The sequence below is a fragment of the Hemiscyllium ocellatum genome, chromosome 44, assembly GCF_020745735.1.
Source record: "Hemiscyllium ocellatum isolate sHemOce1 chromosome 44, sHemOce1.pat.X.cur, whole genome shotgun sequence".
NCBI classification, from domain to species: Eukaryota; Metazoa; Chordata; class Chondrichthyes; order Orectolobiformes; family Hemiscylliidae; genus Hemiscyllium; species Hemiscyllium ocellatum.
The window spans coordinates 528,497-554,344 of record NC_083444.1 but is presented as its reverse complement, the minus strand read 5'-3'; the positions used below and the strand labels follow the sequence as shown (position 1 = coordinate 554,344).

General features: G+C 50.2%; 1 protein-coding gene across 1 annotated transcript in view; it reads left to right on the top strand.

Annotated features, from left to right (window-relative positions):
* LOC132835331 (polyunsaturated fatty acid lipoxygenase ALOX15B-like) overlaps positions 1–25,848 on the top strand; it is a 56,167-nt gene that overhangs the window by 11,910 nt on the left and 18,409 nt on the right. The window contains exons 5-8 of the mRNA XM_060854775.1: positions 571–674; positions 19,847–20,019; positions 23,466–23,609; positions 24,808–25,011. Of these exons, the coding sequence (XP_060710758.1) occupies positions 571–674; positions 19,847–20,019; positions 23,466–23,609; positions 24,808–25,011 (625 nt within the window). The remainder of the gene's footprint in view (positions 1–570; positions 675–19,846; positions 20,020–23,465; positions 23,610–24,807; positions 25,012–25,848) is intronic.

Sequence of the window (25,848 nt, the reverse complement as noted above, 5' to 3'; positions counted from 1 at the left end):
CTCCCCCTTTTTTACCCCCATGTCTGATCCTACTAAAACATTTGAACCCTGGAACGTGCAACAGCCATTCTTGTCCCTGTTCTACCCACGTCTCTGTAATGGCCACAACATCGAAGTCCCAGGTACCAACCCACGCTGCAAGTTCACCTACCTTATTCCTTATACTTCTGGCATTGAAGTATACACACTTCAATCCACCCTTCTGGTTACAGGCACCCTCCTTAGAGATCGCTGCATTATTCCTAACCTCCCTACACTCAAGGTCCTGTACCCTAAAGCTTGTCGTGTCTAATCCTGTCCTGTGTGATTCTCTGATTGGATCTCAGATTGCTGCACTGACATCTCTGCTCAGGGCTCAGTTCTGCTTTCCTTTGGTCTGTAGTACTGTCACGTGTATTGCAGTGTTTTACCCCCTGCCTGCTGTTGTAATGTGTGCCCCCCCCCCCCCCACCTCAAATTAGTGCCAGCGCTCACCATCCAGACCCTGGGACCCAGAACCCCCATTAGGGGGAAGAGAGAACATTTCCAGTGCTCACGGTGATTAATTATAAAATATCTTTGTTAACTCAGCTTGCTCGACCTTGGTCTGAACCCACTGAAGCTGCTGAACAGCGTCTGGAATAACGTGGGCGAATTCCGTCGCTATTTGGACTTCACGAAGGTTCCAGTAGCAGGTAATTCTGAACGGTACCCGGTGTTACTCTGGTATTTCTCGATAACTCTGGTTCCTGAAGACACACAGGTTCCTGCCTGACTCAGGGCTGGGCCTACCTTGGGACGGAAGCCTTTCCATTCCCACAGGATTTGCTGAGGACTGAAACTTCCCGTGATGACTCCTGCTGCTGGAAATCGAGCCCCACTCTTTCTTGAGCTTTCACTAAGTTGAAAAGATTTTGTTAAACTATTTGCCTCTTTTCCTGTCTCAGGTTTTAAAAATTACACACCAGGTTTTTGCAATAAACTAGGAGACAACCGTATGTTGCAAACAAATTATCTTTAACCAATGGCAATTAGGAAGCATGAATTGCTGACTTGTCACAGTCCAACTGATACTCTATCCTCCTTCAACTGCTCAAAGTTTCACAGACAGACAGACAGACAGACAGACGGGACATGGACATTAAAGATGGAAAGGCAGAACGATCAGGGAAAGACCGATCCATAGCTCCAATCTGAGCTTGGTTCAGCTGCATTTATTCTTGTCCAGTTCCTTTGATGTTCTTTGCCAGTGATGCTGTCTTTCGTTGAGAATCTGTTCTTTCACCATGTTTTGAGGGTGGTTTATTTATCCTTCAACAAGGAATTGCAGCGAGGTATGAAAACAGAAGGAGCAGGCTATTAGAGGAAACTTTCTGCTCCATCTGCACAGGAGAGAGGGGAACGAGACAAAGACTTTTGCCACTTTCCCTCTGCAGATTTAATATTCTTTGCAGCACTGGCCCCTCATGGTCACCTGGTCAGGGGCCAATCAGAATCCTGTTGTCAAGCAGTTTTCCATTAGTTCAGAGCCCAATGACCTTGAGGCATCTGCTTCTGTTCTCAGGAATAACAGACATTGTACCCATCTCACACTGAGCCCCACTAAGGATACGTTTCTAAACTGGAACCATCTCTCTGCACAGCCTCCTTGGTTTAAAGCATTTGATCAAAGCCTTTTGTGACTCTGAACACCGTAGGTGAATGAGGGATGATGTACTGTTATGTGTGCTCTACAATGAACAACACACTAAACCACAGTTAAAAGCTGCCACACTCCAGCGCCATTTTGAATAGTTTAACAATGAAAAGATTTCGCTGATAGTGAGCCCACCTTCACTCCACCTCCTCCACCATCAGCCCTGAACCCTGTTGCCAATTTGGAGTTTGATCCACCCTCTGGATACATGGGCAGTGCCACTTTTGTGATTGCCAGTTGCAACTCACTCATTCAACGATGACGCTGTGCTACCATATCCTCTCTCCCTCCACCCAAACCCCCATCTCTCTACCTCGTGGTGGCAATGTCCATAAACACAACCATTGGAAAGAAGTCATCACACAGCCTTAGCAATGGGTTTAACATCAGCGGTGGGTGAGGTTTTGAAATTGATTATCTGGTCTGAGTTAATGATGGAGAGTGAGCACCACTTTGTAAAAGGCGCCTGGAGATATGACTGGATCTCTTTGATGAAGAAGCAGAGGAGTGGGGATGGAGGGGATGTGGTGGATGCTGTCTGTCTGAACTTCAAGAAAGCCATTGACAAGTTACCACTGAGAGGTCCACTCGGTAAAACGGAGGCTGGTGGATGAAATGAAATGACTCAAGAACAAAAGAAAGGGCCGTGATCAATATTTTTCTGAGTAGACCTGAGTGCTTGGGTTTGGATGGAATGGCAAACACTGAGAGCAATATGAATGATTTAAAACAGATCAGGGATTCAATAACAGAACTGAGCAGTCAGAATTCACTGGTAAGCTGTAAAGTACGGTTCCATGGAATGGAATGGTGTGAGTCAATGTATTTGACAGCCAAGTTGTATAGAATGTGCTGAGTCAGACGGACCTGGGAGTTATTGATCCTTGAATGTGATCGAATATATTGAGAACAATGAGCAAATTGTGGACCCTCAGCTTTGATGAAGAGGTGGATTGGGTACAGGAGCAGGGCAGTTACGCTAAACATGTGTTGTTAGATTGCAGGTCCCCACACTTTGGGTGTGACTGTCCCCCTGAGGACCTAGAGGGGATTTCCCAGAATGGGGAAGTGAGTCTCTTACAAACAAGGTCACTTTGCAATAGCTACAACTGTTAGAGACAAGATTTGATGAAGATCTTGTACAGCGTTATAGCAGTTTAGCTCAAGTTAACAGGAGAAAAACTCTGTCTGTTAGCTGCTGGGCCAAAGCTGAGGGAATGGTTTCGGGTTTGGGACAGGAGGTACGTGGAGCAATGTGAGCAAGAACCATTTTATGCAGCAAATGGTAAAGAGCTGGGAGCTGGATCAGTCAATGATCTCAAAAGGAGATTGGAGATTCACTTCAAGGGGTTAAACCTGCAAGGTAAATGGCATTGAATGGATTACACTGTGGAGTGATTGCACTATAAACCAAATGGGCCAAATCTCTTCCTTCTGTGCTGTTAAACAACTCGACAGCCTCTGTTTAAAACCTTCGAGAACCTAAACACAGCTCAGTTTCCCAACAGCACTGCAAGCAACCCTGCAGCTGAGACACAACATTTAACAAGCAAGGTTTAATGCAACATCTTTACTTCTGGCTTCTGACCCTCTCTTAGTAAAGATAAAGTTTTGCTACATTTTCGGAACTTGTGCTGACACAGACATTTCCTCCTGCGTCCCTTTAAAGTTGTAACATTTGGTCTATGTTGCCTCAGCTCTTTTCCTCTTTATCAGATATAATCTCCTAATTCCTCTGTGTGTTACATGACATCTGCCCTCTGTAACCTCTCGAAGTCCTTTTACCCTCCTCAATTTTTGCTCCATTTCCAAGTACATAGAACATAGAACAGTACGGTAGTGCAGCCTACAACAGCCCTCTACACTGTCAACGGCACCTCCGAGCTTTGTGTCGTCTGCAAACTTGCTGACCCATCCTTCAATCCCCTCATCCAAGTCATTGATAAAAATTACAAAGAGTAGAGGCCCAAGGACAGAGCCCTGTGGAACACCACTCACCACAGACTTCCAGGCAGAATATTTTCCTTCTACTACCACTTGCTGTCTTCTGTTGACCAGCCAATTCTGTATCCAGACAGCTAAGTTCCCTTCTATCCCATTCCTCCTGACCTTCTGAATGAGCCTACCATGGGGAACCTTATCAAATGCCTTGCTGAAGTCCATATACACCACATCCACAGCTCAACCCTCATCAACTTTACTAGTCACATCCTCAAAGAACTCGATAAGGTTTGTGAGGCATGACCTGCCCCTCACAAAGCCATGTTGACTGCATTTAATCAAGCCATGCTCTTCCAGATGGTCATAAATCCTATCCCTCAGAATCCTTTCTAACACCTTGCAGACGACAGACGTGAGACTGACTGGTCTGTAATTGCCGGGGATTTCCCTATTTCCTTTCTTGAAGAGAGGAATTACATTTGCCTCCTTCCAGTCCTCAGGTACAACTCCGGTGGAGAGCGAGGATGCAAAGATCTTTGTAAATCATGAGGGGTATTGATAAGGTGAACGGCAGGTTTTATTCCTAGGGTGAAGGCTTTCAAGATTGAGGGAGGGCAGCATATTTTTAAGATGAGAGGAGAAAGATTTAAAAAGACATGGGGGCAATTATTTTTAAACATCGTGTGTTTCATGTGTGGAATAAACTTTCAGACAAAATGCGCCGATCAGGTATAGACCGAAGGCTTGAAGGACATTTAGATAAGTTCATGGATAGGAAAGGTTTGGAGGATTATGGTCTATATAGAGCCAGGTGGGACAAGTTAAGGTTGGGATTATGGTTGGACCGAAGAGTCTGATTCAGTGCTCTATAACCTCCCATCCCAACTGGACTGGATAAATATTAACAAGCTGCCCTCTTCCCCCAGTCTTATCACTGTCTACGTCTTTCCTAACACATCAGCAACTCTCTCTGCCCCAGTACAGACAGATGCTCATTGAAGTCTCAGCTTTAGCCGCTGTCAGAACCATGTTAACTTTCTGGGCCAGAATTAGTCCCAAACTTGACTGACCTGCTCATACCTGTGTTTACCTTTTAGCTTCTGATATCTTACTGCTTTGTTTCTCTTTTTCAGTTACACAGCAAAGTGGAAAGATGGAGAAATGGAAGTGAGGTATAGGTCATCTCTGTCTTCAATGTGTGAGACTTTATTCTGGGATGATAACTCTCCCACAAAGGGAAACAACCTCTCCACATCTCCCCTGTCAAGCCCCCCCTGAGAATCTCGTATGTTTCAGTAAAGTTGTCTCCCATTCTTTTTAACTCCAATGGTTACAGGCCCAACCCGCTGGGGCTGGAGATTGTGAAGGAGCAAAGATGGCCTTTAGGGGAGTGATGCTCTCTTCCTGCTGATGTGGGAGTTCAGGGAGAGTTTCCATGTTACTGATGATTATGTCTGCAGGAAGTGTCTTTGGTTGTGAATCTTATCAGATCGCATGGATCGGTTTTAGTGGCAGTTAGAGGCAATGAAGAATTGACAAGAGCGAGGCAGTGTAATAGATGGCAGTTATAGGAAAGGAGAAAAGCTGCAGGTACAATCGGTAGATGAGTTACCTCCAGGAAAGGTAGGAGAGGGTTGGCAGGTAGTGCAGGAGTCTTCTGTGGCTATCCCCTTTCAAACAAGTATGCTGCTTTGGAAAATGTAGGGGATGATAGACTCTCAGGGGAATGCAGCACAAACAGCCAAGTTTCTGGTATCGAGACTGGCTGTAATGTAATGAGGGGTACGTTGGGTTCCAAGCAATCGAATGTGATAGCAGACTCTTTAGTCAGAGGTACAGAGAGACGTTAGAGGGTACAGAGAGACGTTAGAGGGTACAGAGAGACGTTTCTGCGGTAAGCAGTGAAAATCAGAATGGTGTGTTGTTTCCCTGGTGCCAGGATGAAGGATATTTCAGAGAGTTCTCAAAGGGGAGAGGGACCAGCTGGAGGCCATTGCACACATTGGAACTAATGACATAGGAAGGGAAAAGGATGTGATTCTGAAGGGAGATTACAGAGAGTTAGGCAGGAATTTTAAAAGGAGGTCCTCAAGGGTAGTAATATCTGGATTACTCACGGTGCTACGATCTAGTGAGGGTAGGAATAGGAGGATAGAGCAGACGAATGTGTGACTGAGGAGCTGATGTATGGGAGAAGGATTCTGGATCATTGGAATCTCTTCTCGAGTAGAAGTGTCCTGTACAGGAAGGATGGAGAGCACCTGAGTTTGGAAGGGGAGATAGAGAGGATAGAGATCAATCTGAGACTGGTACAGTTGGAAAAAGAAGCAAGTCAAACAGACAGGGCAGGCAGGGACAAAGCAGAGAACAAAGTAGGACTGATAAATTAAACTGCATTTATTTCAATGTAAGAGGCCTAACAGGGAAGGCAGCTGAACTCAGGGCATGGTGAGGAACATGGGACTGGGATATCATAGCAATTACAGAAACATGGCTCAGGGATGGACAGGACTGGCAGCTTAATGTTCCAGGATACAAAGGGGGGCAGAGAGGACGGGGAGTGGCATTTTTGATAAGGGATAGCATTACCGCTGTACTTGGGGAGATTATTTCTGGGAATACATCCAGGGAAGATGTTTGGGTGGATCTGAGAAAGTAAGAAAGGAATGTTTGCCTTACTGGGATTGTATTATAGACTCCCTAATAGTCAACAGGAAATTGAGAAACAAACTTGTAAGGAGATCTCAGCTATCTGTAAGGATAATAGGGTAGTTATGGTAGGGGATTTTAACTTTCCAAACATAGACTAGGACTGCCATAGTGTTAAAGGTTTAGCTGGAGAGGAATTTGTTAAGTGTGTATAAGACAATTTTCTGATTCAGTATGTGGATGTACCTACTAGAGAAGGTACAAAACATGACCTACTCTTGGGAAATAAGGCAGGGCAGGTGACTGAGGTGTCAGTGGGGGAGCACTTTGGGGCCAGTGACCATAGTTCTATTAGTTTTAAAATAATGATGGAAAAGGGTAGACCAGATCTAAAAGTTGAAGTTCTAACTTGGAGAAAGGCCAATTTTGATGGTATTAGGCAAGAACTTTCAAAAGCTGATTGGAGGCAGATGTTCGCAAGAGTCCAGAGAAAGTATATTCCTGTCAGGGTGAAAGGGAAGGCTGATAGGTATAGGGAATGCTGGATGACTGAAGAAATTGAGGGTTGGTTCAGAAAAAGAAGGAAGCATATGTCAGGTATAGACAGGATAGATCGAGTGAATCCTTAGAAGAGTATAAAGACAATGGGAGTGTACTTAAGGAGGAAATCAGGAGGGTGAAAAGGGGACATGAGATAACTTTGGCAAATAGGATTAAGGAGAATCCAAAGGGTTTTTACAAATATATTAAGGACAAAAAGGTAACGAGGGAGAGAATAGGGCCCCTCAAAGATCAGCAAGGCGGCCTTTGTGTGGAGCCACAGGAGATGGGGAGGAGATACCAAACGTGTATTTTGCATCATTATTTACTGTGGAAAAGGATATGGAAGATATAAAATGTGGGGAAATAGATGGTGACATCTTGAAAAATGTCCATATTACAGAGGAGGAAGTGCTGGGTGTCTTGAAATGCATAAAAGTGGATAAATCCCCAGGACCTGATCAGATGTACCATAAAACTCTGAGGGAAGCTGGAGAAGTGATTGCTGGGCCCTTTGCTGAGACATTTGCATCATCAATAGTTAGGTGAGGTGCCGGAAGACTGGAGGTTGTCAAGCCAGGGAACTACAGACCATGAGCTTGACATTGATAGTGGGCAAGTTGTTGGAGGGAATCCCGAGGGACAGGATCTACATGTATTTGGAAAGGCAAGGACTGATTCGGGATAGTCAACATGGCTTTGTGTGTGGGAAATCATGTCTCACAAACTTGACTGATTTTTTTGAAGAAGTAACAAAGAGGATTGATCAGGGCAGAGTGATGGACATGATCTATATGGACTTCAGTAAGGCGTTCGACAAGGCTCCCCATGGGAGACTGATTAGCAAGGTTAGATCTCATGGAATACAGGGAGAACTAGCCATTTGGATACAGAACTGGCTCAAAGGTAGAAGACAGAGGGTGGTGGTGGAGGGTTGTTTTTCAGACTAGAGGCCTGTGACCAGTGGAGTGCCACAAGGATCGGTGCTGGGTCCTCCACTTTTTGTCATTTACATAAATGATTTGGATGCAAGCATAAGAGTTGGTAAGTTTGCAGATGACACCAAAATTGGAGGTGTAGTGGACAGTGAAGAGGGTTACCTCAGATTACAACAGGATTTTGACCAGATGGGCCAATGGGCTGAGAAGTGGCAGATGGAGCTTAATTCAGATAAAAGTGAGGTGATGCATTTTGGGAAAGCAAATCTTAGCAGGACTTATATACTTAATGGTGAGGTCCTGGGGAGTGTTGCTGAACAAAGAGACCTTGGAGTGCAGGTTCATAGCTCCTTGAAAGTGGAGTCGCAGGTAGATAGGATTGTGAAGAAGGCGTTTGGTATACTTTCCTTTATTGATCAGAGTATTGAGTACAGGAGTTGGGAGGTCATGTTGCGGCTGTACAGGACATTGGTTAGGCCACTGTTGGAATATTGCGTGGAGTTCTGGTCTCCTTCCTATCGGAAAGATGTTGTGAAACTTGAAAGGGTTCAGAAAAGATTTACAAGGATGTTGCCAGGGTTGGAGGATCTGAGCTACAGGGAGAGGCTGAACAGGCTGGGGCTGTTTTCCCTGGAGCGTCGGAGGCTGAGGGGTGACTTTATAGAGGTTTATAAAATTATGAGGGGCATGGATAGGGTAAATAGACAAAGTCTTTTCCCTGGTGTCGGGGAGTCCAGAAGTAGAGGGCATTGGTTTAGGGTGAGAGGGGAAAGATATAAAAGAGACCTAAGGGGCAGCTTTGTCATGCAGTGGGTGTACGTGTGTGGAATGAGCTGCCAGAGGAAGTGGTGGAGGCTGGTACAATTGCAGCATTTAAAAGGCATCTGGATGGGTATATGAATAGGAAAAGTTTGGAGGGATATGGGCCAAGTGCTGATAAATAGGACTAGCTTGGGTTGGGATATCTGGTTGGCATGGGTGAGTTGGACAGAAGGGTGTGTTTCTGTGTTGTACATCTCTGTGACTCTATGACTCTACCTTCTCCTCCATCATCAGGATCAGCTGAGGGAAGCAGCCTCCAATGTCTGTGTGTCTTTATTTCAGTAAGGGACCCAGAACTGTTCACAGTATTCTAGGTGTGGCCTAATAAGTGTCTTATATAGTTTTAGGAAAGCCTCACTATTTCTATGTTCTGTTCCCTTTGAACGAAAGGCTAACATTCCATTTGCCTTCCCCATTACCTGCTGACATCGAATGTTGGCGCCTTGTGATTCATGGACAGAAAATCTCCCAAATCGCTCCGATCCATAGCTTTCTGCTGCCTTTCTCCTTTTAAGTAATATGCATCTCTTCTGTTCTTCCTGGCAACGTGCAGAACCTCACATTTTCCATCATTATACTGCATCTGCTAAGTTTTGTCTACTCATTTCACCTATGTACATCTTTTGTCGATTTCCTCTGTACTTATCTGCAGGTCAGATCGCTGATGTATTTTACACTCTGTGTATGTTTCCAATGATTTTCCTGGTTTTAATCTTCCCATTTGATTATCGCTGGAGTTCCACCTTTAAGTGTTTCCTACCCCTCCTGTGGTCTAAATCAGAGCCTCTGAACAGGTATCCTGGTCAATACCACTCACCTCAGTCTGAACAGAAATGTACAGGTAGGAACTGTGACTCTCGACTTTCTGAAGAGGTGCCTGTATCAAACTCCAAGTTTTACCTGAAAACGCTTTCCGTTTACATTGGGAGGTGTTTGTAACTCGCAGTGGATATTAAATAGAGATGGTTGTCACAGCGCAGAGCGAGCTGCTGGACAGGTATCAGCATGTCAGGCTTTGTGAGATACCAGTTACATTTGCTGAGAACACAGTTTTTCCCTTCCCTGACCTGTCAATCACAGAGACAGCTGGAGGCCAAGATTCATGGATGCGTGCAATTATTTATCCCAATCCTGGACTGCTTTTCAGAAGTTCAGCAGTTGGCTATGTATTTAATCCATTACAAAGTAAACACCTTTCCTTAACTCTGTCAACCAACCACTGCTTGGTTTGAGCTTCAGAACCCTGGGTTTTGTTTTGTGCCTTACCCTTCACATGAGTCTCTTGCAATGTAGGAAAGACTTGGATTGTTACAGGTGAGTGCAATCTGCCTGGTGTACTGATGGCTGAGTCTTCTTAACGCTGAACAGCTCCAAAAGCAAACTGTACACATCACCTGTGGTTCAAAGGCAGCAGGTGCCAAGCTCCAGTTCAGGAGGAAATGGAAAAAGGTTCCTTGTTCTCACCAAGTTTCCAATGTATGGAATTGAACAGCCCAGAGTCTGGGAGGCTCCGGGCAAGCAGCAGGAACCCAGAAAGCAGCTCACGTATAATTGACAGGTTTGGGGGGGACTGTGGGGGGATGTGGGAGAAGTATTGAGGGGGAGAGGGATGCTGGACAGTTGGTGAGGGCAGAATGTTGGGCAGTTGGTGAGGGCAGAATGTTGGGCAGTTAATGGGGGCAGAATGTTGGGCAGTTAGTGAGGGCAGAATGTTGGGCAGTTAGGGGGCTGTTGAGCAGTTCATTGGTGGTGATTTGGGGAGATGGTTGTGGGTGTTGACAAATTGCTGGGCTAATGGTCATGGGGTGTGTTGGGGTGATGGTCAGGAGGGTGTTGGGGTGATGGTCAGTGGGGTGTTGGGGTGAGGGTCAGGAGGGTGTTGGGGTGAGGGTCAGGAGGGTGTTGGGGTGACGGTCAGTGGGGTGTTGGGGTGAGGGTCGGTGGGTGTCGGGGTGAGGGTCGGTGGGTGGGTGTCAGGGTGAGGGTCGGTGGGTGTCGGGGTGAGGGTCGGTGGGTGTCGGGGTGAGGGTCGGTGGGTGTCGGGGTGAGGGTCGGGGGGTGTCGGGGTGACGGTCGGGGGGGTGGGTGTCGGGGTGAGGGTCGGGGGGTGTCGGGGTGACGGTCGGGGGGGTGGGTGTCGGGGTGAGGGTCGGGGGGTGTCGGGGTGACGGTCGGGGGGTGTCGGGGTGAGGGTCGGGGGGTGTCGGGGTGAGGGTCGGTGGGTGTTGGGGTGAGGGTCGGTGGGGGGTGGGTGTTGGGGTGAGGGTCTGGGGGGTGGGTGTTGGGGTGACGGTCGGGGGGGTGGGTGTTGGGGTGAGGGTCGGTGGGTGTTGGGGTGAGGGTTTGGGGGGATGGGTGTTGGGGTGACGGTTGGGGGGGGGGTGTTGGGGTGAGGGTCTGGGGGGGTGGGTGTTGGGGTGAGGGTCAGGCCAGCTGGGCTCTGGTTGGTGACCCTGTTGGTCAGTGAAATGAGACAGACATGGTTCCCCGCAGTGTGTGTGGGTGCAGGGCCGGCCATTCCTGATTTCCTGCTAGCCTTGTTGGAACTGTCCTCACTGAGAAATGCTGAACATTTGCTGATGTTCCTGGGAGAATCTGTCATTGCAAACCATCCCATCGTGGTTCACCAGGCCAAGCCATCCTGTGATGAACCAGTCCTCCCTCTCTCTCTCTCTGTGACCCCATGCTCTCCCTCTCTCTGACCCCATGCTCTCTCTTTCTGTGACCCCATGCTCTCTCTCTCTGTGACCCCATGCTCTCTCTCTCTGTGACCCCATGCTCTCTCTCTCTCTGTGACCCCATGCTCTCTCTCTCTCTCTGACCCCATGCTCTCCCTCTCTCTGACCCCATGCTCTCTCTCTCTCTCTGACCCCATGCTCTCTCTCTCTCTGACCCCATGCTCTCTCTCTCTGTGACCCCATGCTCTCTCTGTGACCCCATGCTCTCTCACTGTGACCCCATGCTCTCTCTCACTGTGACCCCATGCTCTCTCTCTGTGACCCCATGCTCTCTCGCTCTCTCTCTGTGACCCCATGCTCTCTCTATGACCCCATGCTCTCTCTCTCTGTGACCCCATGCTCTCTCTCTGTGACCCCATGCTCTCTCTCTGTGACCCCATGCTCTCTCTCTGTGACTCCATGCTCTCTCTCTCTCTGTGACCCCATGCTCTCTCTCTCGCTGTGACCCCATGCTCTCTCTCTGTGACCCCATGCACTCTCTCTCTCTGACCCCATGCTCTCTCTCTCTGTGACCCCATGCTCTCTCTGTGACCCCATGCTCTCTCTCTCTGTGACCCCATGCTCTCTCTCTCTCTCTGTGACCCCATGCTCTCTCTCTCTCTCTCTCTGTGACCCCATGCTCTCTCTCTGTGACCCCATGCTCTCTCTCTGTGACCCCATGCTCTCTCTCTCTCTGTGACCCCATGCTCTCTCTCTGTGACCCCATGCTCTCTCTGTGACCCCATGCTCTCTCACTGTGACCCCATGCTCTCTCTCACTGTGACCCCATGCTCTCTCTCTGTGACCCCATGCTCTCTCGCTCTCTCTCTGTGACCCCATGCTCTCTCTATGACCCCATGCTCTCTCTCTCTGTGACCCCATGCTCTCTCTCTGTGACCCCATGCTCTCTCTCTGTGACTCCATGCTCTCTCTCTCTCTGTGACCCCATGCTCTCTCTCTCGCTGTGACCCCATGCTCTCTCTCTGTGACCCCATGCACTCTCTCTCTCTGACCCCATGCTCTCTCTCTCTGTGACCCCATGCTCTCTCTGTGACCCCATGCTCTCTCTCTCTGTGACCCCATGCTCTCTCTCTCTCTCTGTGACCCCATGCTCTCTCTCTCTCTCTCTCTGTGACCCCATGCTCTCTCTCTGTGACCCCATGCTCTCTCTCTGTGACCCCATGCTCTCTCTCTCTCTGTGACCCCATGCTCTCTCTCAGTGACCCCATGCTCTCTCTCTCTGTGACCCCATGCTCTCTCTCTGTGACTCCATGCGCTCTCTCTCTCTGTGACCCCATGCTCTCTCTCTGTGACCCCATGCTCTCTCTCTGTGACCCCATGCTCTCTCTCTCTGTGACTCCATGCTCTCTCTCTGTGACCCCATGCTCTCTCTCTGTGACTCCATGCTCTCTCTGTCTGTGACTCCATGCTCTCTCTCTCTCTGTGACCCCATGCTCTCTCTCTGTGACTCCATGCTCTCTCTCTGTGACTCCATGCTCTCTCTCTGTGACCCCATGCTCTCTCTCTCTGTGACCCCATGCTCTCTCTCTGTGACCCCTCTCTCTCTCTCTCTGTGACCCCATGCTCTCTCTCTCTCTGTGACCCCATGCTCTCTCTCTCTGTGACCCCATGCTCTCTCTCTGTGACCCCATGCTCTCTCTCTCTCTCTGTGACCCCATGCTCTCTCTGTGTGTGACCCCATGCTCTCTCTGTGTGTGACCCCATGCTCTCTCTGTGTGTGACCCCATGCTCTCTCTGTGTGTGACCCCATGCTCTCTCTCTCTCTGTGACCCCATGCTCTCTCTCTCTCTGACCCCATGCTCTCTCTCTGTGTGACCCCATGCTCTCTCTCTGTGTGACCCCATGCTCTCTCTCTGTGTGACCCCATGCTCTCTCTGTCTGTGGCCCCATGCTCTCTCTCTCTCTGTGACCCCACTCTCTCTCTCTCTCTGTGACCCCATGCTCTTTCTCTCTGTGACCCCATGCTCTTTCTCTCTGTGACCCCATGCTCTTTCTCTGTGTGACCCCATGCTCTCTCTCTCTGTGACCCCATGCTCTCTCTCTCTCTCTGTGACCCCATGCTCTCTCTGTCTGTGGCCCCATGCTCTCTCTCTCTCTGTGACCCCACTCTCTCTCTCTCTCTGTGTGACCCCACTCTCTCTCTCTGTGTGACCCCACTCTCTCTCTCTGTGTGACCCCACTCTCTTTCTCTGTGTGACCCCATGCTCTTTCTCTGTGTGACCCCATGCTCTTTCTCTGTGTGACCCCATGCTCTCTCTCTGTGTGACCCCATGCTCTCTCTCTGTGTGACCCCATGCTCTCTCTCTGTGTGACCCCATGCTCTCTCTTTCTGTGACCCCATGCTCTCTCTCTCTGACCCCATGCTCTCTCTCACTGTGACCCCATGCTCTCTCTCACTGTGACCCCATGCTCTCTCTCACTGTGACCCCATGCTCTCTCTCTCTGTGACCCCATGCTCTCTCTCTCTCTCTCTCTGTGACCCCATGCTCTCTCTGTGACCCCATGCTCTCTCTCTCTGTGACCCCATGCTCTCTCTCTGTGACCCCATGCTCTCTCTCTGTGACCCCATGCTCTCTCTCTCTCTCTGTGACTCCATGCTCTCTCTCTCTCTGTGACCCCATGCTCTCTCTCTGTGACCCCATGCTCTCTCTCTCTGTGACTCCATGCTCTCTCTCTCTCTGTGACCCCATGCTCTCTCTCTGTGACCCCATGCTCTCTCTCTCTGTGACCCCATGCTCTCTCTCTGTGACTCCATGCGCTCTCTCTCTCTGTGACCCCATGCTCTCTCTCTCTGTGACCCCATGCTCTCTCTCTCTGTGACCCCATGCTCTCTCTCTGTGACTCCATGCTCTCTCTGTCTGTGACCCCATGCTCTCTCTCTGTGACTCCATGCTCTCTCTCTCTCTGTGACCCCATGCTCTCTCTCTGTGACTCCATGCTCTCTCTCTCAGTGACCCTATGCTCTCTCTCTGTGACTCCACGCTCTCTCTCTCTCTGTGACCCCATGCTCTCTCTCTCTCTGTGACCCCATGCTCTCCCTCTCTCTGACCCCATGCTCTCTCTCTCTCTGTGACCCCTCTCTCTCTCTCTCTCAGTGACCCCATGCTCTCTCTCTCTCTGTGTGACCCCATGCTCTCTCTCTGTGTGACCCCATGCTCTCTCTCTGTGTGACCCCATGCTCTCTCTCTGTGTGACCCCATGCTCTCTCTCTGTGTGACCCCATGCTCTCTCTTTTTGTGACCCCATGCTCTCTCTTTTTGTGACCCCATGCTCTCTCTCTGTGACCCCTCTCTCTCTCTCTCTGTGACTCCTCTCTCTCTCTCTCTGTGACTCCATTCTCTCTCTCTGTGTGACTCCATGCTCTCTCTCTGTGACCCCATGCTCTCTCTCTCTGTGACCCCATGCTCTCTCTCTCTGTGACCCCATGCTCTCTCTCTCTCTATGACTCAATGCTCTCTCTCTGTGACCCCATGCTCTCTCTGTCTGTGACCCCATGCTCTCTCTCTCTGTGACCTCATGCTCTCTCTCTCTGACCCCATGCTCTCCCTCTCTCTGACCCCATGCTCTCCCTCTCTCTGACCCCATGCTCTCTCTCTCTCTGACCCCATGCTCTCTCTCTCTCTGACCCCATGCTCTCTCTCTCTCTGACCCCATGCTCTCTCTCTCTCTGACCCCATGCTCTCTCTCTCTGTGACCCCATGCTCTCTCTGTGACCCCATGCTCTCTCTCTCTGACCCCATGCTCTCTCTCACTGTGACCCCATGCTCTCTCTCTCTGTGACCCCATGCTCTCTCTCTCTCTCTCTGTGACCCCATGCTCTCTCTCTCTGTGACCCCATGCTCTCTCTCTCTGTGACCCCATGCTCTCTCTCTGTGACCCCATGCTCTCTCTCTCGCTGTGACCCCATGCTCTCTCTCTGTGACCCCATGCTCTCTCTCTGTGACCCCATGCTCTCTCTGTGACCCCATGCTCTCTCTCTCTGTGACCCCATGCTCTCTCTGTGACCCCATGCTCTCTCTCTCTGTGACCCCATGCTCTCTCTCTCTGTGACCCCATGCTCTCTCTCTCTCTCTGTGACCCCATGCTCTCTCTCTCTCTCTCTCTGTGACCCCATGCTCTCTCTCTGTGACCCCATGCTCTCTCTCTGTGACCCCATGCTCTCTCTCTGTGACTCCATGCTCTCTCTCTCTCTGTGACCCCATGCTCTCTCTCTGTGACCCCATGCTCTCTCTCTCTGTGACCCCATGCTCTCTCTCTCTGTGACTCCATGCTCTCTCTCTCTCTGTGACTCCATGCTCTCTCTCTCTCTGTGACTCCATGCTCTCTCTCTCTCTGTGACCCCATGCTCTCTCTGTCTGTGACCCCATGCTCTCTCTGTCTGTGACCCCATGCTCTCTCTGTCTGTGACTCCATGCTCTCTCTCTCTCTGTGACTCCATGCTCTGTCTCTCTCTGTGACTCCATGCTCTCTCTCTCTGTGACCCCATGCTCTCTCTCTCTGTGACCCCATGCTCTCTCTCTGTGACCCCATGCTCTCTCTCTCTCTCTGTGACCCCATGCTCTCTCTCTCTGTGACCCCTCTCTCTCTCTCTCTGTGACCCCATGCTCTCTCTCTCTCTCTGTGACCCCATGCTCTCTCTCTGTGTGACCCCATGCTCTCTCTCTGTGACCCCATGCTCTCTCTCTGTGACTCCATGCTCTCTCTCTCTGTGACTCCATGCTCTCTCTCTCTGTGACTCCATGCTCTCTCTCTCTCTGTGACCCCATGCTCTCTCTCTCTGTGACCCCATGCTCTCTCTCTCTCTGTGACCCCATGCTCTCTCTCTCTCTGTGACCCCATGCTCTCTCTCTCTGTGACCCCATGCTCTCTCTCTCTCTATGACTCAATGCTCTCTCTCTGTGACCCCATGCTCTCTCTCTCTGTGACCCCATGCTCTCTCTCTCTGTGACCCCATGCTCTCTCTCTCTGTGACCCCATGCTCTCTCTCTCTGTGACCCCATGCTCTCTCTCTGTGACTCCACGCTCTCTCTCTCTCTGTGACCCCATGCTCTCCCTCTCTCTGACCCCATGCTCTCTCTCTCTCTCTGACCCCATGCTCTCTCTCTCTCTGACCCCATGCTCTCTCTCTCTGTGACCCCATGCTCTCTCTGTGACCCCATGCTCTCTCTCTCTGACCCCATGCTCTCTCTCACTGTGACCCCATGCTCTCTCTCTCTGTGACCCCATGCTCTCTCTCTCTCTCTCTGTGACCCCATGCTCTCTCTATGACCCCATGCTCTCTCTCTCTGTGACCCCATGCTCTCTCTCTGTGACCCCATGCTCTCTCTCTCTCTGTGACTCCATGCTCTCTCTCTCTCTGTGACTCCATGCTCTCTCTCTCTGTGACCCCATGCTCTCTCTCTCTGTGACCCCATGCTCTCTCTCTGTGACCCCATGCTCTCTCTCTCTCTCTGTGACCCCATGCTCTCTCTCTCTGTGACCCCTCTCTCTCTCTCTCTGTGACCCCATGCTCTCTCTCTCTCTCTCTGTGACCCCATGCTCTCTCTCTGTGTGACCCCATGCTCTCTCTCTGTGTGACCCCATGCTCTCTCTCTGTGACCCCATGCTCTCTCTCTGTGACCCCATGCTCTCTCTCTCTGTGACTCCATGCTCTCTCTCTCTGTGACTCCATGCTCTCTCTCTCTCTGTGACCCCATGCTCTCTCTCTCTGTGACCCCATGCTCTCTCTCTCTCTGTGACCCCATGCTCTCTCTCTCTGTGACCCCATGCTCTCTCTCTCTCTATGACTCAATGCTCTCTCTCTGTGACCCCATGCTCTCTCTCTCTGTGACCCCATGCTCTCTCTCTCTGTGACCCCATGCTCTCTCTCCCTGTGACCCCATGCTCTCTCTCTCTGTGACCCCATGCTCTCTCTGTCTGTGACCCCATGCTCTCTCTCTGTGACTCCACGCTCTCTCTCTCTCTGTGACCCCATGCTCTCTCTCTCTCTGTGACCCCATGCTCTCCCTCTCTCTGACCCCATGCTCTCTCTCTCTCTCTGACCCCATGCTCTCTCTCTCTCTGACCCCATGCTCTCTCTCTCTGTGACCCCATGCTCTCTCTGTGACCCCATGCTCTCTCTCTCTGACCCCATGCTCTCTCTCACTGTGACCCCATGCTCTCTCTCTCTGTGACCCCATGCTCTCTCTCTCTCTCTCTGTGACCCCATGCTCTCTCTGTGACCCCATGCTCTCTCTCTCTGTGACCCCATGCTCTCTCTCTGTGACCCCATGCTCTCTCTCTCTCTGTGACTCCATGCTCTCTCTCTCTCTGTGACCCCATGCTCTCTCTCTGTGACCCCATGCTCTCTCTCTGTGACCCCATGCTCTCTCTGTCTGTGACCCCATGCTCTCTCTGTCTGTGACCCCATGCTCTCTCTGTCTGTGACCCCATGCTCTCTCTGTCTGTGACCCCATGCTCTCTCTTTCTGTGACCCCATGCTCTCTCTCTCTGTGACCCCATGCTCTCTCTCTCTGTGACCCCTCTCTCTCTCTCTCTGTGACTCCATGCTCTCTCTCTGTGACCCCATGCTCTCTCTCTGTGTGACCCCATGCTCTCTCTCTGTGTGACCCCATGCTCTCTCTCTGTGTGACCCCATGCTCTCTCTCTGTGTGACCCCATGCTCTCTCTCTGTGTGACCCCATGCTCTCTCTCTGTGTGACCCCATGCTCTCTCTTTCTGTGACCCCATGCTCTCTCTTTCTGTGACCCCATGCTCTCTCTCTCTGTGACACCATGCTCTCTCTCTCTGTGACCCCTCTCTCTCTCTCTGTGTGACTCCATTCTCTCTCTCTGTGTGACTCCATGCTCTCTCTCTGTGACCCCATGCTCTCTCTCTCTGTGACCCCATGCTTTCTCTCTCTGTGACCCCATGCTCTCTCTCTCTCTCTATGACTCAATGCTCTCCCTCTCTATGACTCAATGCTCTCCCTCTCTCTGACCCCATGCTCTCTCTCTCTCTGACCCCATGCTCTCTCTCTCTGTGACCCCATGCTCTCTCTGTGACCCCATGCTCTCTCTCTCTGACCCCATGCTCTCTCTCACTGTGACCCCATGCTCTCTCTCTCTGTGACCCCATGCTCTCTCTCTCTCTCTCTGTGACCCCATGCTCTCTCTATGACCCCATGCTCTCTCTCTCTGTGACCCCATGCTCTCTCTCTGTGACCCCATGCTCTCTCTCTGTGACTCCATGCTCTCTCTCTCTCTGTGACCTCATGCTCTCTCTCTGTGACCCCATGCTCTCTCTCTGTGACCCCATGCTCTCTCTCTGACCCCATGCTCTCTCTCTCTGTGACCCCATGCTCTCTCTCTCTGTGACCCCATGCTCTCTCTCTCTGTGACCCCATGCTCTCTCTCTCTGTGACCCCATGCTCTCTCTCTCTGTGACCCCATGCTCTCTCTGTCTGTGACCCCATGCTCTCTCTCTCTGTGACCCCTCTCTCTCTCTCTCTGTGACTCCATGCTCTCTCTCTGTGACCCCATGCTCTCTCTCTCTGTGACCCCATGCTCTCTCTCTGTGTGACCCCATGCTCTCTCTCTTTCTGTGACCCCATGCTCTCTCTTTCTGTGACCCCATGCTCTCTCTTTCTGTGACCCCATGCTCTCTCTCTGTGACCCCATGCTCTCTCTCTCTGTGACCCCTCTCTCTCTCTCTGTGTGACTCCATTCTCTCTCTCTGTGTGACTCCATGCTCTCTCTCTGTGACCCCATGCTCTCTCTCTCTGTGACCCCATGCTCTCTCTCTCTGTGACCCCATGCTCTCTCTCTCTCTATGACTCAATGCTGTCTCTCTGTGACCCCATGCTCTCTCTCTGTGACCCCATGCTCTCTCTCTCTGTGACCCCATGCTCTCTCTCTCTGTGACCCCATGCTCTCTCTCTGTGACTCCACGCTCTCTCTCTCTCTGTGACCCCATGCTCTCTCTCTCTGTGACCCCATGCTCTCTCTCTCTCTCTCTGTGACCCCATGCTCTCTCTCTGTGACCCCATGCTCTCTCTCTGTGACCCCATGCTCTCTCTCTCTGTGACCCCATGCTCTCTCTCTCTGTGACCCCATGCTCTCTCTCTGTGACTCCATGCTCTCTCTCTGTGACTCCATGCTCTCTCTGTCTGTGACCCCATGCTCTCTCTCTCTCTGTGACCCCATGCTCTCTCTCTGTGACTCCATGCTCTCTCTCTGTGACCCCATGCTCTCTCTCTGTGACCCCATGCTCTCTCTCTCTGTGACTCCATGCTCTCTCTCTGTGATCCATGCTCTCTCTGTCTGTGACCCCATGCTCTCTCTGTCTGTGACTCCATGCTCTCTCTCTCTCTGTGACCCCATGCTCTCTCTCTGTGACCCCATGCTCTGTATCTTTGACCCCATGCTCTCTCTCTCTGTGACCCCATGCTCTCTCTCTGTGACCCCATGCTCTCTCTCTCTCTCTGTGACCCCATGCCTCTCTCTCTGTGACCCCATGCCCTCTCTCTCTGTGACCCCATGCTCTCTCTCTGTGACCCCATGCAGCACATGTTATGAAACATTGGAAAGAAGACACATTCTTTGGTTACCAATACTTAAATGGATCAAACCCTCAACTGATCAGACGGTGCCGAACCATCCCCGCCAAGTTCCCCGTTACTGATGAGATGGTCTCCACCTTGCTTGGACCAAACACCACCCTGCAACAGGAACTTCAGGTGGGTTCACAGTTAATGCTGGCACCTTTACACACTGTCGCACATTTCTCCACTAAAGAGTTTGGGGATGTAGGGCAGGGCTGATGTCATGTCAAATAATTGAATGCACTCAGAAGCACAGCATCATCTTGAATTCAGCACAATCTGGATAATTTATTCCCGTTTAAACAAGCTCCAGGATAATTAATAACTGTTTCTGGGGCCACTGCTGTTTGTCATTTTTATAAATGACCTGGATGAGGGCGCAGGAGGATGGGTTAGTAAATTTGTGGACGACTCTAAAGTTGGTGGAGTTGTGGACAGTGCCTAAGGATGTTGTGGGTTACAGAGGGACATGGATAAACTCCGGACCTGGGCTGAGAGGTGGCAAATGGAGTTTAATGCAGAAAAGTGTGAGGTGATTCACTTTGGAAGGAGGAACAGGAATACAGAGTACTGGGCTAATGGTAAGATTGTTGGTAGTGTGGATGAGCAGAGAGATCTTGGTGTCCAGGTACATTGATCCTTGAAAGTTGCCACCCAGGTTGAGGGAGTTGTTAAGAAGGCATACGGTGTGTTAGATTTTATTGGTAGAGGGATTGAATTTCGGAGCCATGAGGTCACGTTGCAGCTTTACAAAACTCTGGTGCGGCCACACTTGGAGCATTGTGTACAGCTCTGGTCACCGCATTATAGGGAGGGTGTGGAAGGGACTCAAAGAAGAATTACTAGGTGTTGTCTGGTATAGAGGGAAGGTCTTACGAAGAAAGGCTGAGGGACTTGATGCTGTTTTCGTTACAGAGAAGAAGGTTGAGAGGTGATGTAATTGAGACAAATCAGAGGGCAGTGAGAGCCTTTTTCCTGGGATGGTGATGGCTAACACGAGGGGACATAGCTTTAAATTAAGGGGTGATTGATATTGGACAGATTTCAGAGATAGTTTCTTTCCTCAGAGAGTAGTGGGGTGTGGAACACACTGCCTGCAACAGGAGTAGACTCTCCAACTTTAAGGGCATTTAAATGGCCACTGAATAAACATATGGAGGAGAATGGAATACTGTAGGATTAATGGGCTTCAGATTGGTTCCATAGGTCGGCTCAACATCGAGGGCCGAAGGGCCTGTACTGTGCTGTAATGGTTTATGACCTATTACATAACCCCTTTAATCTAAAACCCAAGGATATCACAGTGGTCCGTCGTTACCACTGCTACATCACAGCACAAGGTTTGATTCCAGCCTTGAGTGACTGTGCAAATTCCATGCAACATTCTCCCCGTGTCTGCGTGGATCTCCTCCGGGTGCTCTGGTTTCCTCCCACAGTCCAGGGACGTGCAGGTTAGGGTGGGTTGGCCATGGGAAATTGTCCCATAGTGTCCAGGAATGTGCAGGTTAGGGTGAATTGGCCATGGAAAATTGTCCCATCGTGTCCAGGGATGTGCAGGTTAGGGTGGGTTGGCCATGGGAAATTGTCCCAATGTGCCCAGGGATGTGCAGGTTAGGGTGGGTTGGTCATGGGAAATTGTCCCATAGTGTTCAGGAATGTGCAGGTTAGGGTGGATTGGCCATGGAAATTGTCCCATAGTGTCCAGGGATGTGCAGGTTAGGGTGGATTGGCCATGGGAAATTGTCCCATAGTGTCCAGGGATGTGCAGGTTAGGGTGGATTGGCTGTGGGAAATTGTCCCATAGTGTCCAGGGATGTGCAGGTTAGGGTGGATTGGCCATGGGAAATTGTCCCATAGTGTCCAGGGATGTGCAGGTTAGGGTGGATTGGCCATGGGAAATTGTCCCATAGTGCCCAGGGATGTGCAGGTTAGGGTGGGTTGGCCATGGGAAATTGTCCCATAGTGTCCAGGGATGTGCAAGCTAGGGTGAATTGGCCATGGGAAATTGTCCCATAGTGTCCAGAGATATGCAGGTTATGGTGGGTTGGTCATGGGAAATTGTCCCATAGTTCCAGGAATGTGCAGGTTAGGGTGGATTGACCATGGGAAATTGTCCCATAGTGTCCAGGCATGTGCAGGTTAGGGTGGATTTGCCATGGGAAATTGTCCCATAGTGCCCAGGGATGTGCAGGTTAGGGTGGGTTGGCCATGGGAAATTGTCCCATAGTGCCCAGGGATGTGCAGGTTAGGGTGGATTGGCCATGGGGAAATTGTCCCATAGGGTCCAGGGATGTGCAGGTTAGGGTGGGTTGGCCATGGGAAATTGTCCCATAGTGCCCAGGGATTAGATTAGATTAGATTACTTACAGTGTGGAAACAGGCCCTTCGGCCCAACAAGTCCACACCGACCCGCCGAAGCGCAACCCACCCATACCCCTACACATACCCCTTACCTTACACTACGGGCAATTTAGCATGGCCAATTCACCTGACCCGCACATCTTTGGACTGTGGGAGGAAACCGGAGCACCCGGAGGAAACCCACGCAGACACGGGGAGAATGTGCAAACTCCACACAGTCAGTCGCCTGAGGCGGGAATTGAACCCAGGTCCCTGGCGCTGTGAGGCAGCAGTGCTAACCACTGTGCCACCGTGCCGCCCTCTATGTGCAGGTTAGGGTGGGTTGGCCATGGGAAATTGTCCCATAGTGCCCAGGGATGTGCAGGTTAGGGTGGATTGGCCATGGGAAATTGTCCCATAATGTCCAGAGATGTGCAGGTTTTGGTGGGTCATAATATTAATGAGTATTAATAGAACTGTAAGATCTTTTGGGGATAATGCTCAGACTGTGTTTATTGGGATGTTAGTAACCGAAGTGCAGTAATGTGTAGGAAAATGCTCAGGGCGTATTAACCTCACAGTATTGTTTGAAAACACACCCTCCCACCTCCCTCCCGCTCTGAGTGTGTGTCCTTACTGAGCATTCTGCCTTCACATGTTTCTCCACTCCCCGTTTCGAAAGTTCCAACAGAAACTGCTTCCACTGCCCATCCCTTCAAACATTCTCAGCACCCTCATCTCGTCTGGTTCTCTTGCCCCTTGTTTTCACCTTTTCCCCTCTGATGATAAGAATGCATTTTTCAGTCTCTCCATGTTCACTGAAAGCCCTCCCCCCTGCTCTCCGTGACCATCTCTCCCAGGCTTTGACATCTTGTGACCATGTGGAGTACAAGAGTTGGATTAAATCCTCTCGTTCTGACCCACCCAGGGTTAGATCGAGGTTTTACATCACATCCATGCCACTGCATCTCCGTAATATTGACACTGGGGATTCCACTTGTTTCTTTAAGAGAGAGCTTTGACCTTTTAGTTTCATGGGTTTGTAATTTCCGACCTGTGTGACATAGTTTTTATGAACTCTACACACATTGTCAGTGCTCGAGTTGTGCCATTTGTTCAATGGGAGTTTTGGGGAGAGGGGGGTCGGTTTGCTGACTTGTCTCGGGAGATTCTGTATGCTTCCCCTCTAAACATTCCTGCTGCATTTTACAAAACTTTCACTGGTCACATTCCCGTTTCAGAAAGGAAAGATTTTCCTTGTTGATTATGAGCTGCTGGATGGAATCCCTGCCCATTCAATCAGTGGAGATCAGCAATATCTTGAAGCACCAATGTGTCTTTTGTACGTGAATCCACAGGATGAATTAATTCCCATTGCAATCCAGGTACAGTTACCTCTCGTTTCTCTCTCTCTCTGTGGTTTTGCTGTGGAAGGTGATGGCCTAGTGATATTATCGCTGGATTGTTAAGCTGATGTTCTGGGATCCCGGGTTTGAACACTCAGGCTGAAGGGGCCAGAGGTACGGGTGGCTAAATTTGCTAATAACACCAAGTGAGTACAAACCTGAATTGTGACTCAATCATTACCAGCTGCAAAGGAACATTATTAAGTTCAATAAGTGAGTAAAGATCTCCCAAGTGGAGTGCAACATGAGAAAATGTGAAATGATCAACATTGGTGGGATGAAAAAGCAACAGAAACCGATGATCTGAACAGTGGGAGGTTACAGCGCTCTGGGATCGGGGTGACCTCATGCATGAAGCACACGCGGTTGGTACACGGTTATTAGGGAGGCTGGTAGGATATTATCAGGTAAAGGGGGTTATGTTTCAGTTATACAGAGCAGCAGTGAGATCACGTCTATAGCACTATGTACAGTCTTGGTCTCCTTATGGATTGAAGGGCGTAAGTGCATTGGAAACAATTCAGTGGCGGTTTTTCAGGTTAACACTCGGGACAGATTGCCTCATGAGGAGAGGTAGGAACTCCTGGGCTGGGCTCTGCTGGAGGTTAGAAGAATTTGAGGTGACTTGATGGGACCATACCAGACCTGGAGGGGGTCCTGACCGGGCAGGTATGTAGGGGAAGATCCCACTCTGTGGGAGAATCGAGAACGAGGGGTCAATGATTAAAAAGAAGGGCCCCCCCAGTTCAGACAGAGATGGGGAAACTCTTTACCCTCCCCAGGGGGCCGGGACTGTTTGGAACTTTCTCTCTGAGAGATGGTGGGAGCAGGATCCTTGGATATTTTAGACGCAGTGGGGAGAGAGGGTGAGGGGTTCCCAAGGGGTCAGGGTGAGTGTGGGGGGTGAGCAGACCAGCTGGGGGCGGGGGAGGGGGCAGGATCGATGGGCTGAGGGGCCTGCTCCTATATTTGTTCAAAAGTGACCTTGATTTGATAGTTAACACTTTGAGTTTTAGGACATTGTTTGGGAGAAATATTGACGCTCAGAAGCTGTTGTGTTTTTGTTCTGCCAACCTACTAAACTCGGATTCTTGGCTTTTTTCAAACTGCTCTATACAAATACTCTTGCCTAATGTAACAGCCAGCGATGTAATCGTGCATTTTGTATAATCGACAGATCAAACAGAAGCCAGGACCACAAAACCCCATCTTCCTGCCAAGTGACAGCAAGTATGATTGGCGACTTGCCAAGATCTGGGCTCGACACGCTGACACCCAGATTCACCAGCTGGTTTCTCACTTGTTGAAGACTCACCTCTTTGCAGAGATCTTCTGTGTCGCGACATTGCGGATGCTGCCGAACGCACATCCCATTTTTAAGGTACTTTGAGCTGAAATCCCTAGAGGGTGCCTCACCCCCAGTTTAGAGGCTGGAGTTACCATCGTTCTCATGGCCATCCTGCACATTCCAGCCCTGCTCTGTGTTGAGGTACTACCACAGCAGGGAAGTGGAGCCAAGAGTTAGGAGTAGACTTGATGGGTTAAATGGCCTTCTCCTGCTCCGACATCTTATGATCTTAATTCTCTTTAGCAACTTTAGACACGTGGGAGCAAACTTCCGCATATCTCCGGCCAATCCTGGGAATTCTGTTGGGAAGTGTAGGTTTGGGGATGGGGTTGTTGGTGGGACAAAGTTCCGGTGATGTGGAAAAGTGGAAGAATCAGAGAGGGTCAGGAAATAGAGATGTTCACTGCAGCCAAACACCGAATCTGGCCATTTCCCAGCCACCTCCCATCCTAATTCAAACAACCCTGTCAACTGATCTTTGTTATGGTGGGATAAACACTTGGAAAAGCTCGCAAGCCAGATTCCAGAGTGGGATTGATGCAGTGTACACAGGTTCTGTGAGGGAAGGTACCATCGCAGAATCGGTGGAGAGTTGGTGAATTGACAGGAAACAGAGGAGTGCAGTGGTTGAGCGTGGAAAAGGTTACGGCTGGAGGCTCCAGTGCTCAGGATTAGCCGACACAAACTGAGGTGAACAGGGTGCAACTACATAATCTTCAAAACAGCAGAGACACGCTGGTGGAACCTTGGAACGAACTGAAAGCAACAAATGCTGGAGATCACTGCAGTTCAGACAGCATCCATGGAGAGGGAGCACACAAACATCTCCAACCTACATTTCCTCTCCCAGAGTGAGCTCTCTCTCCATGG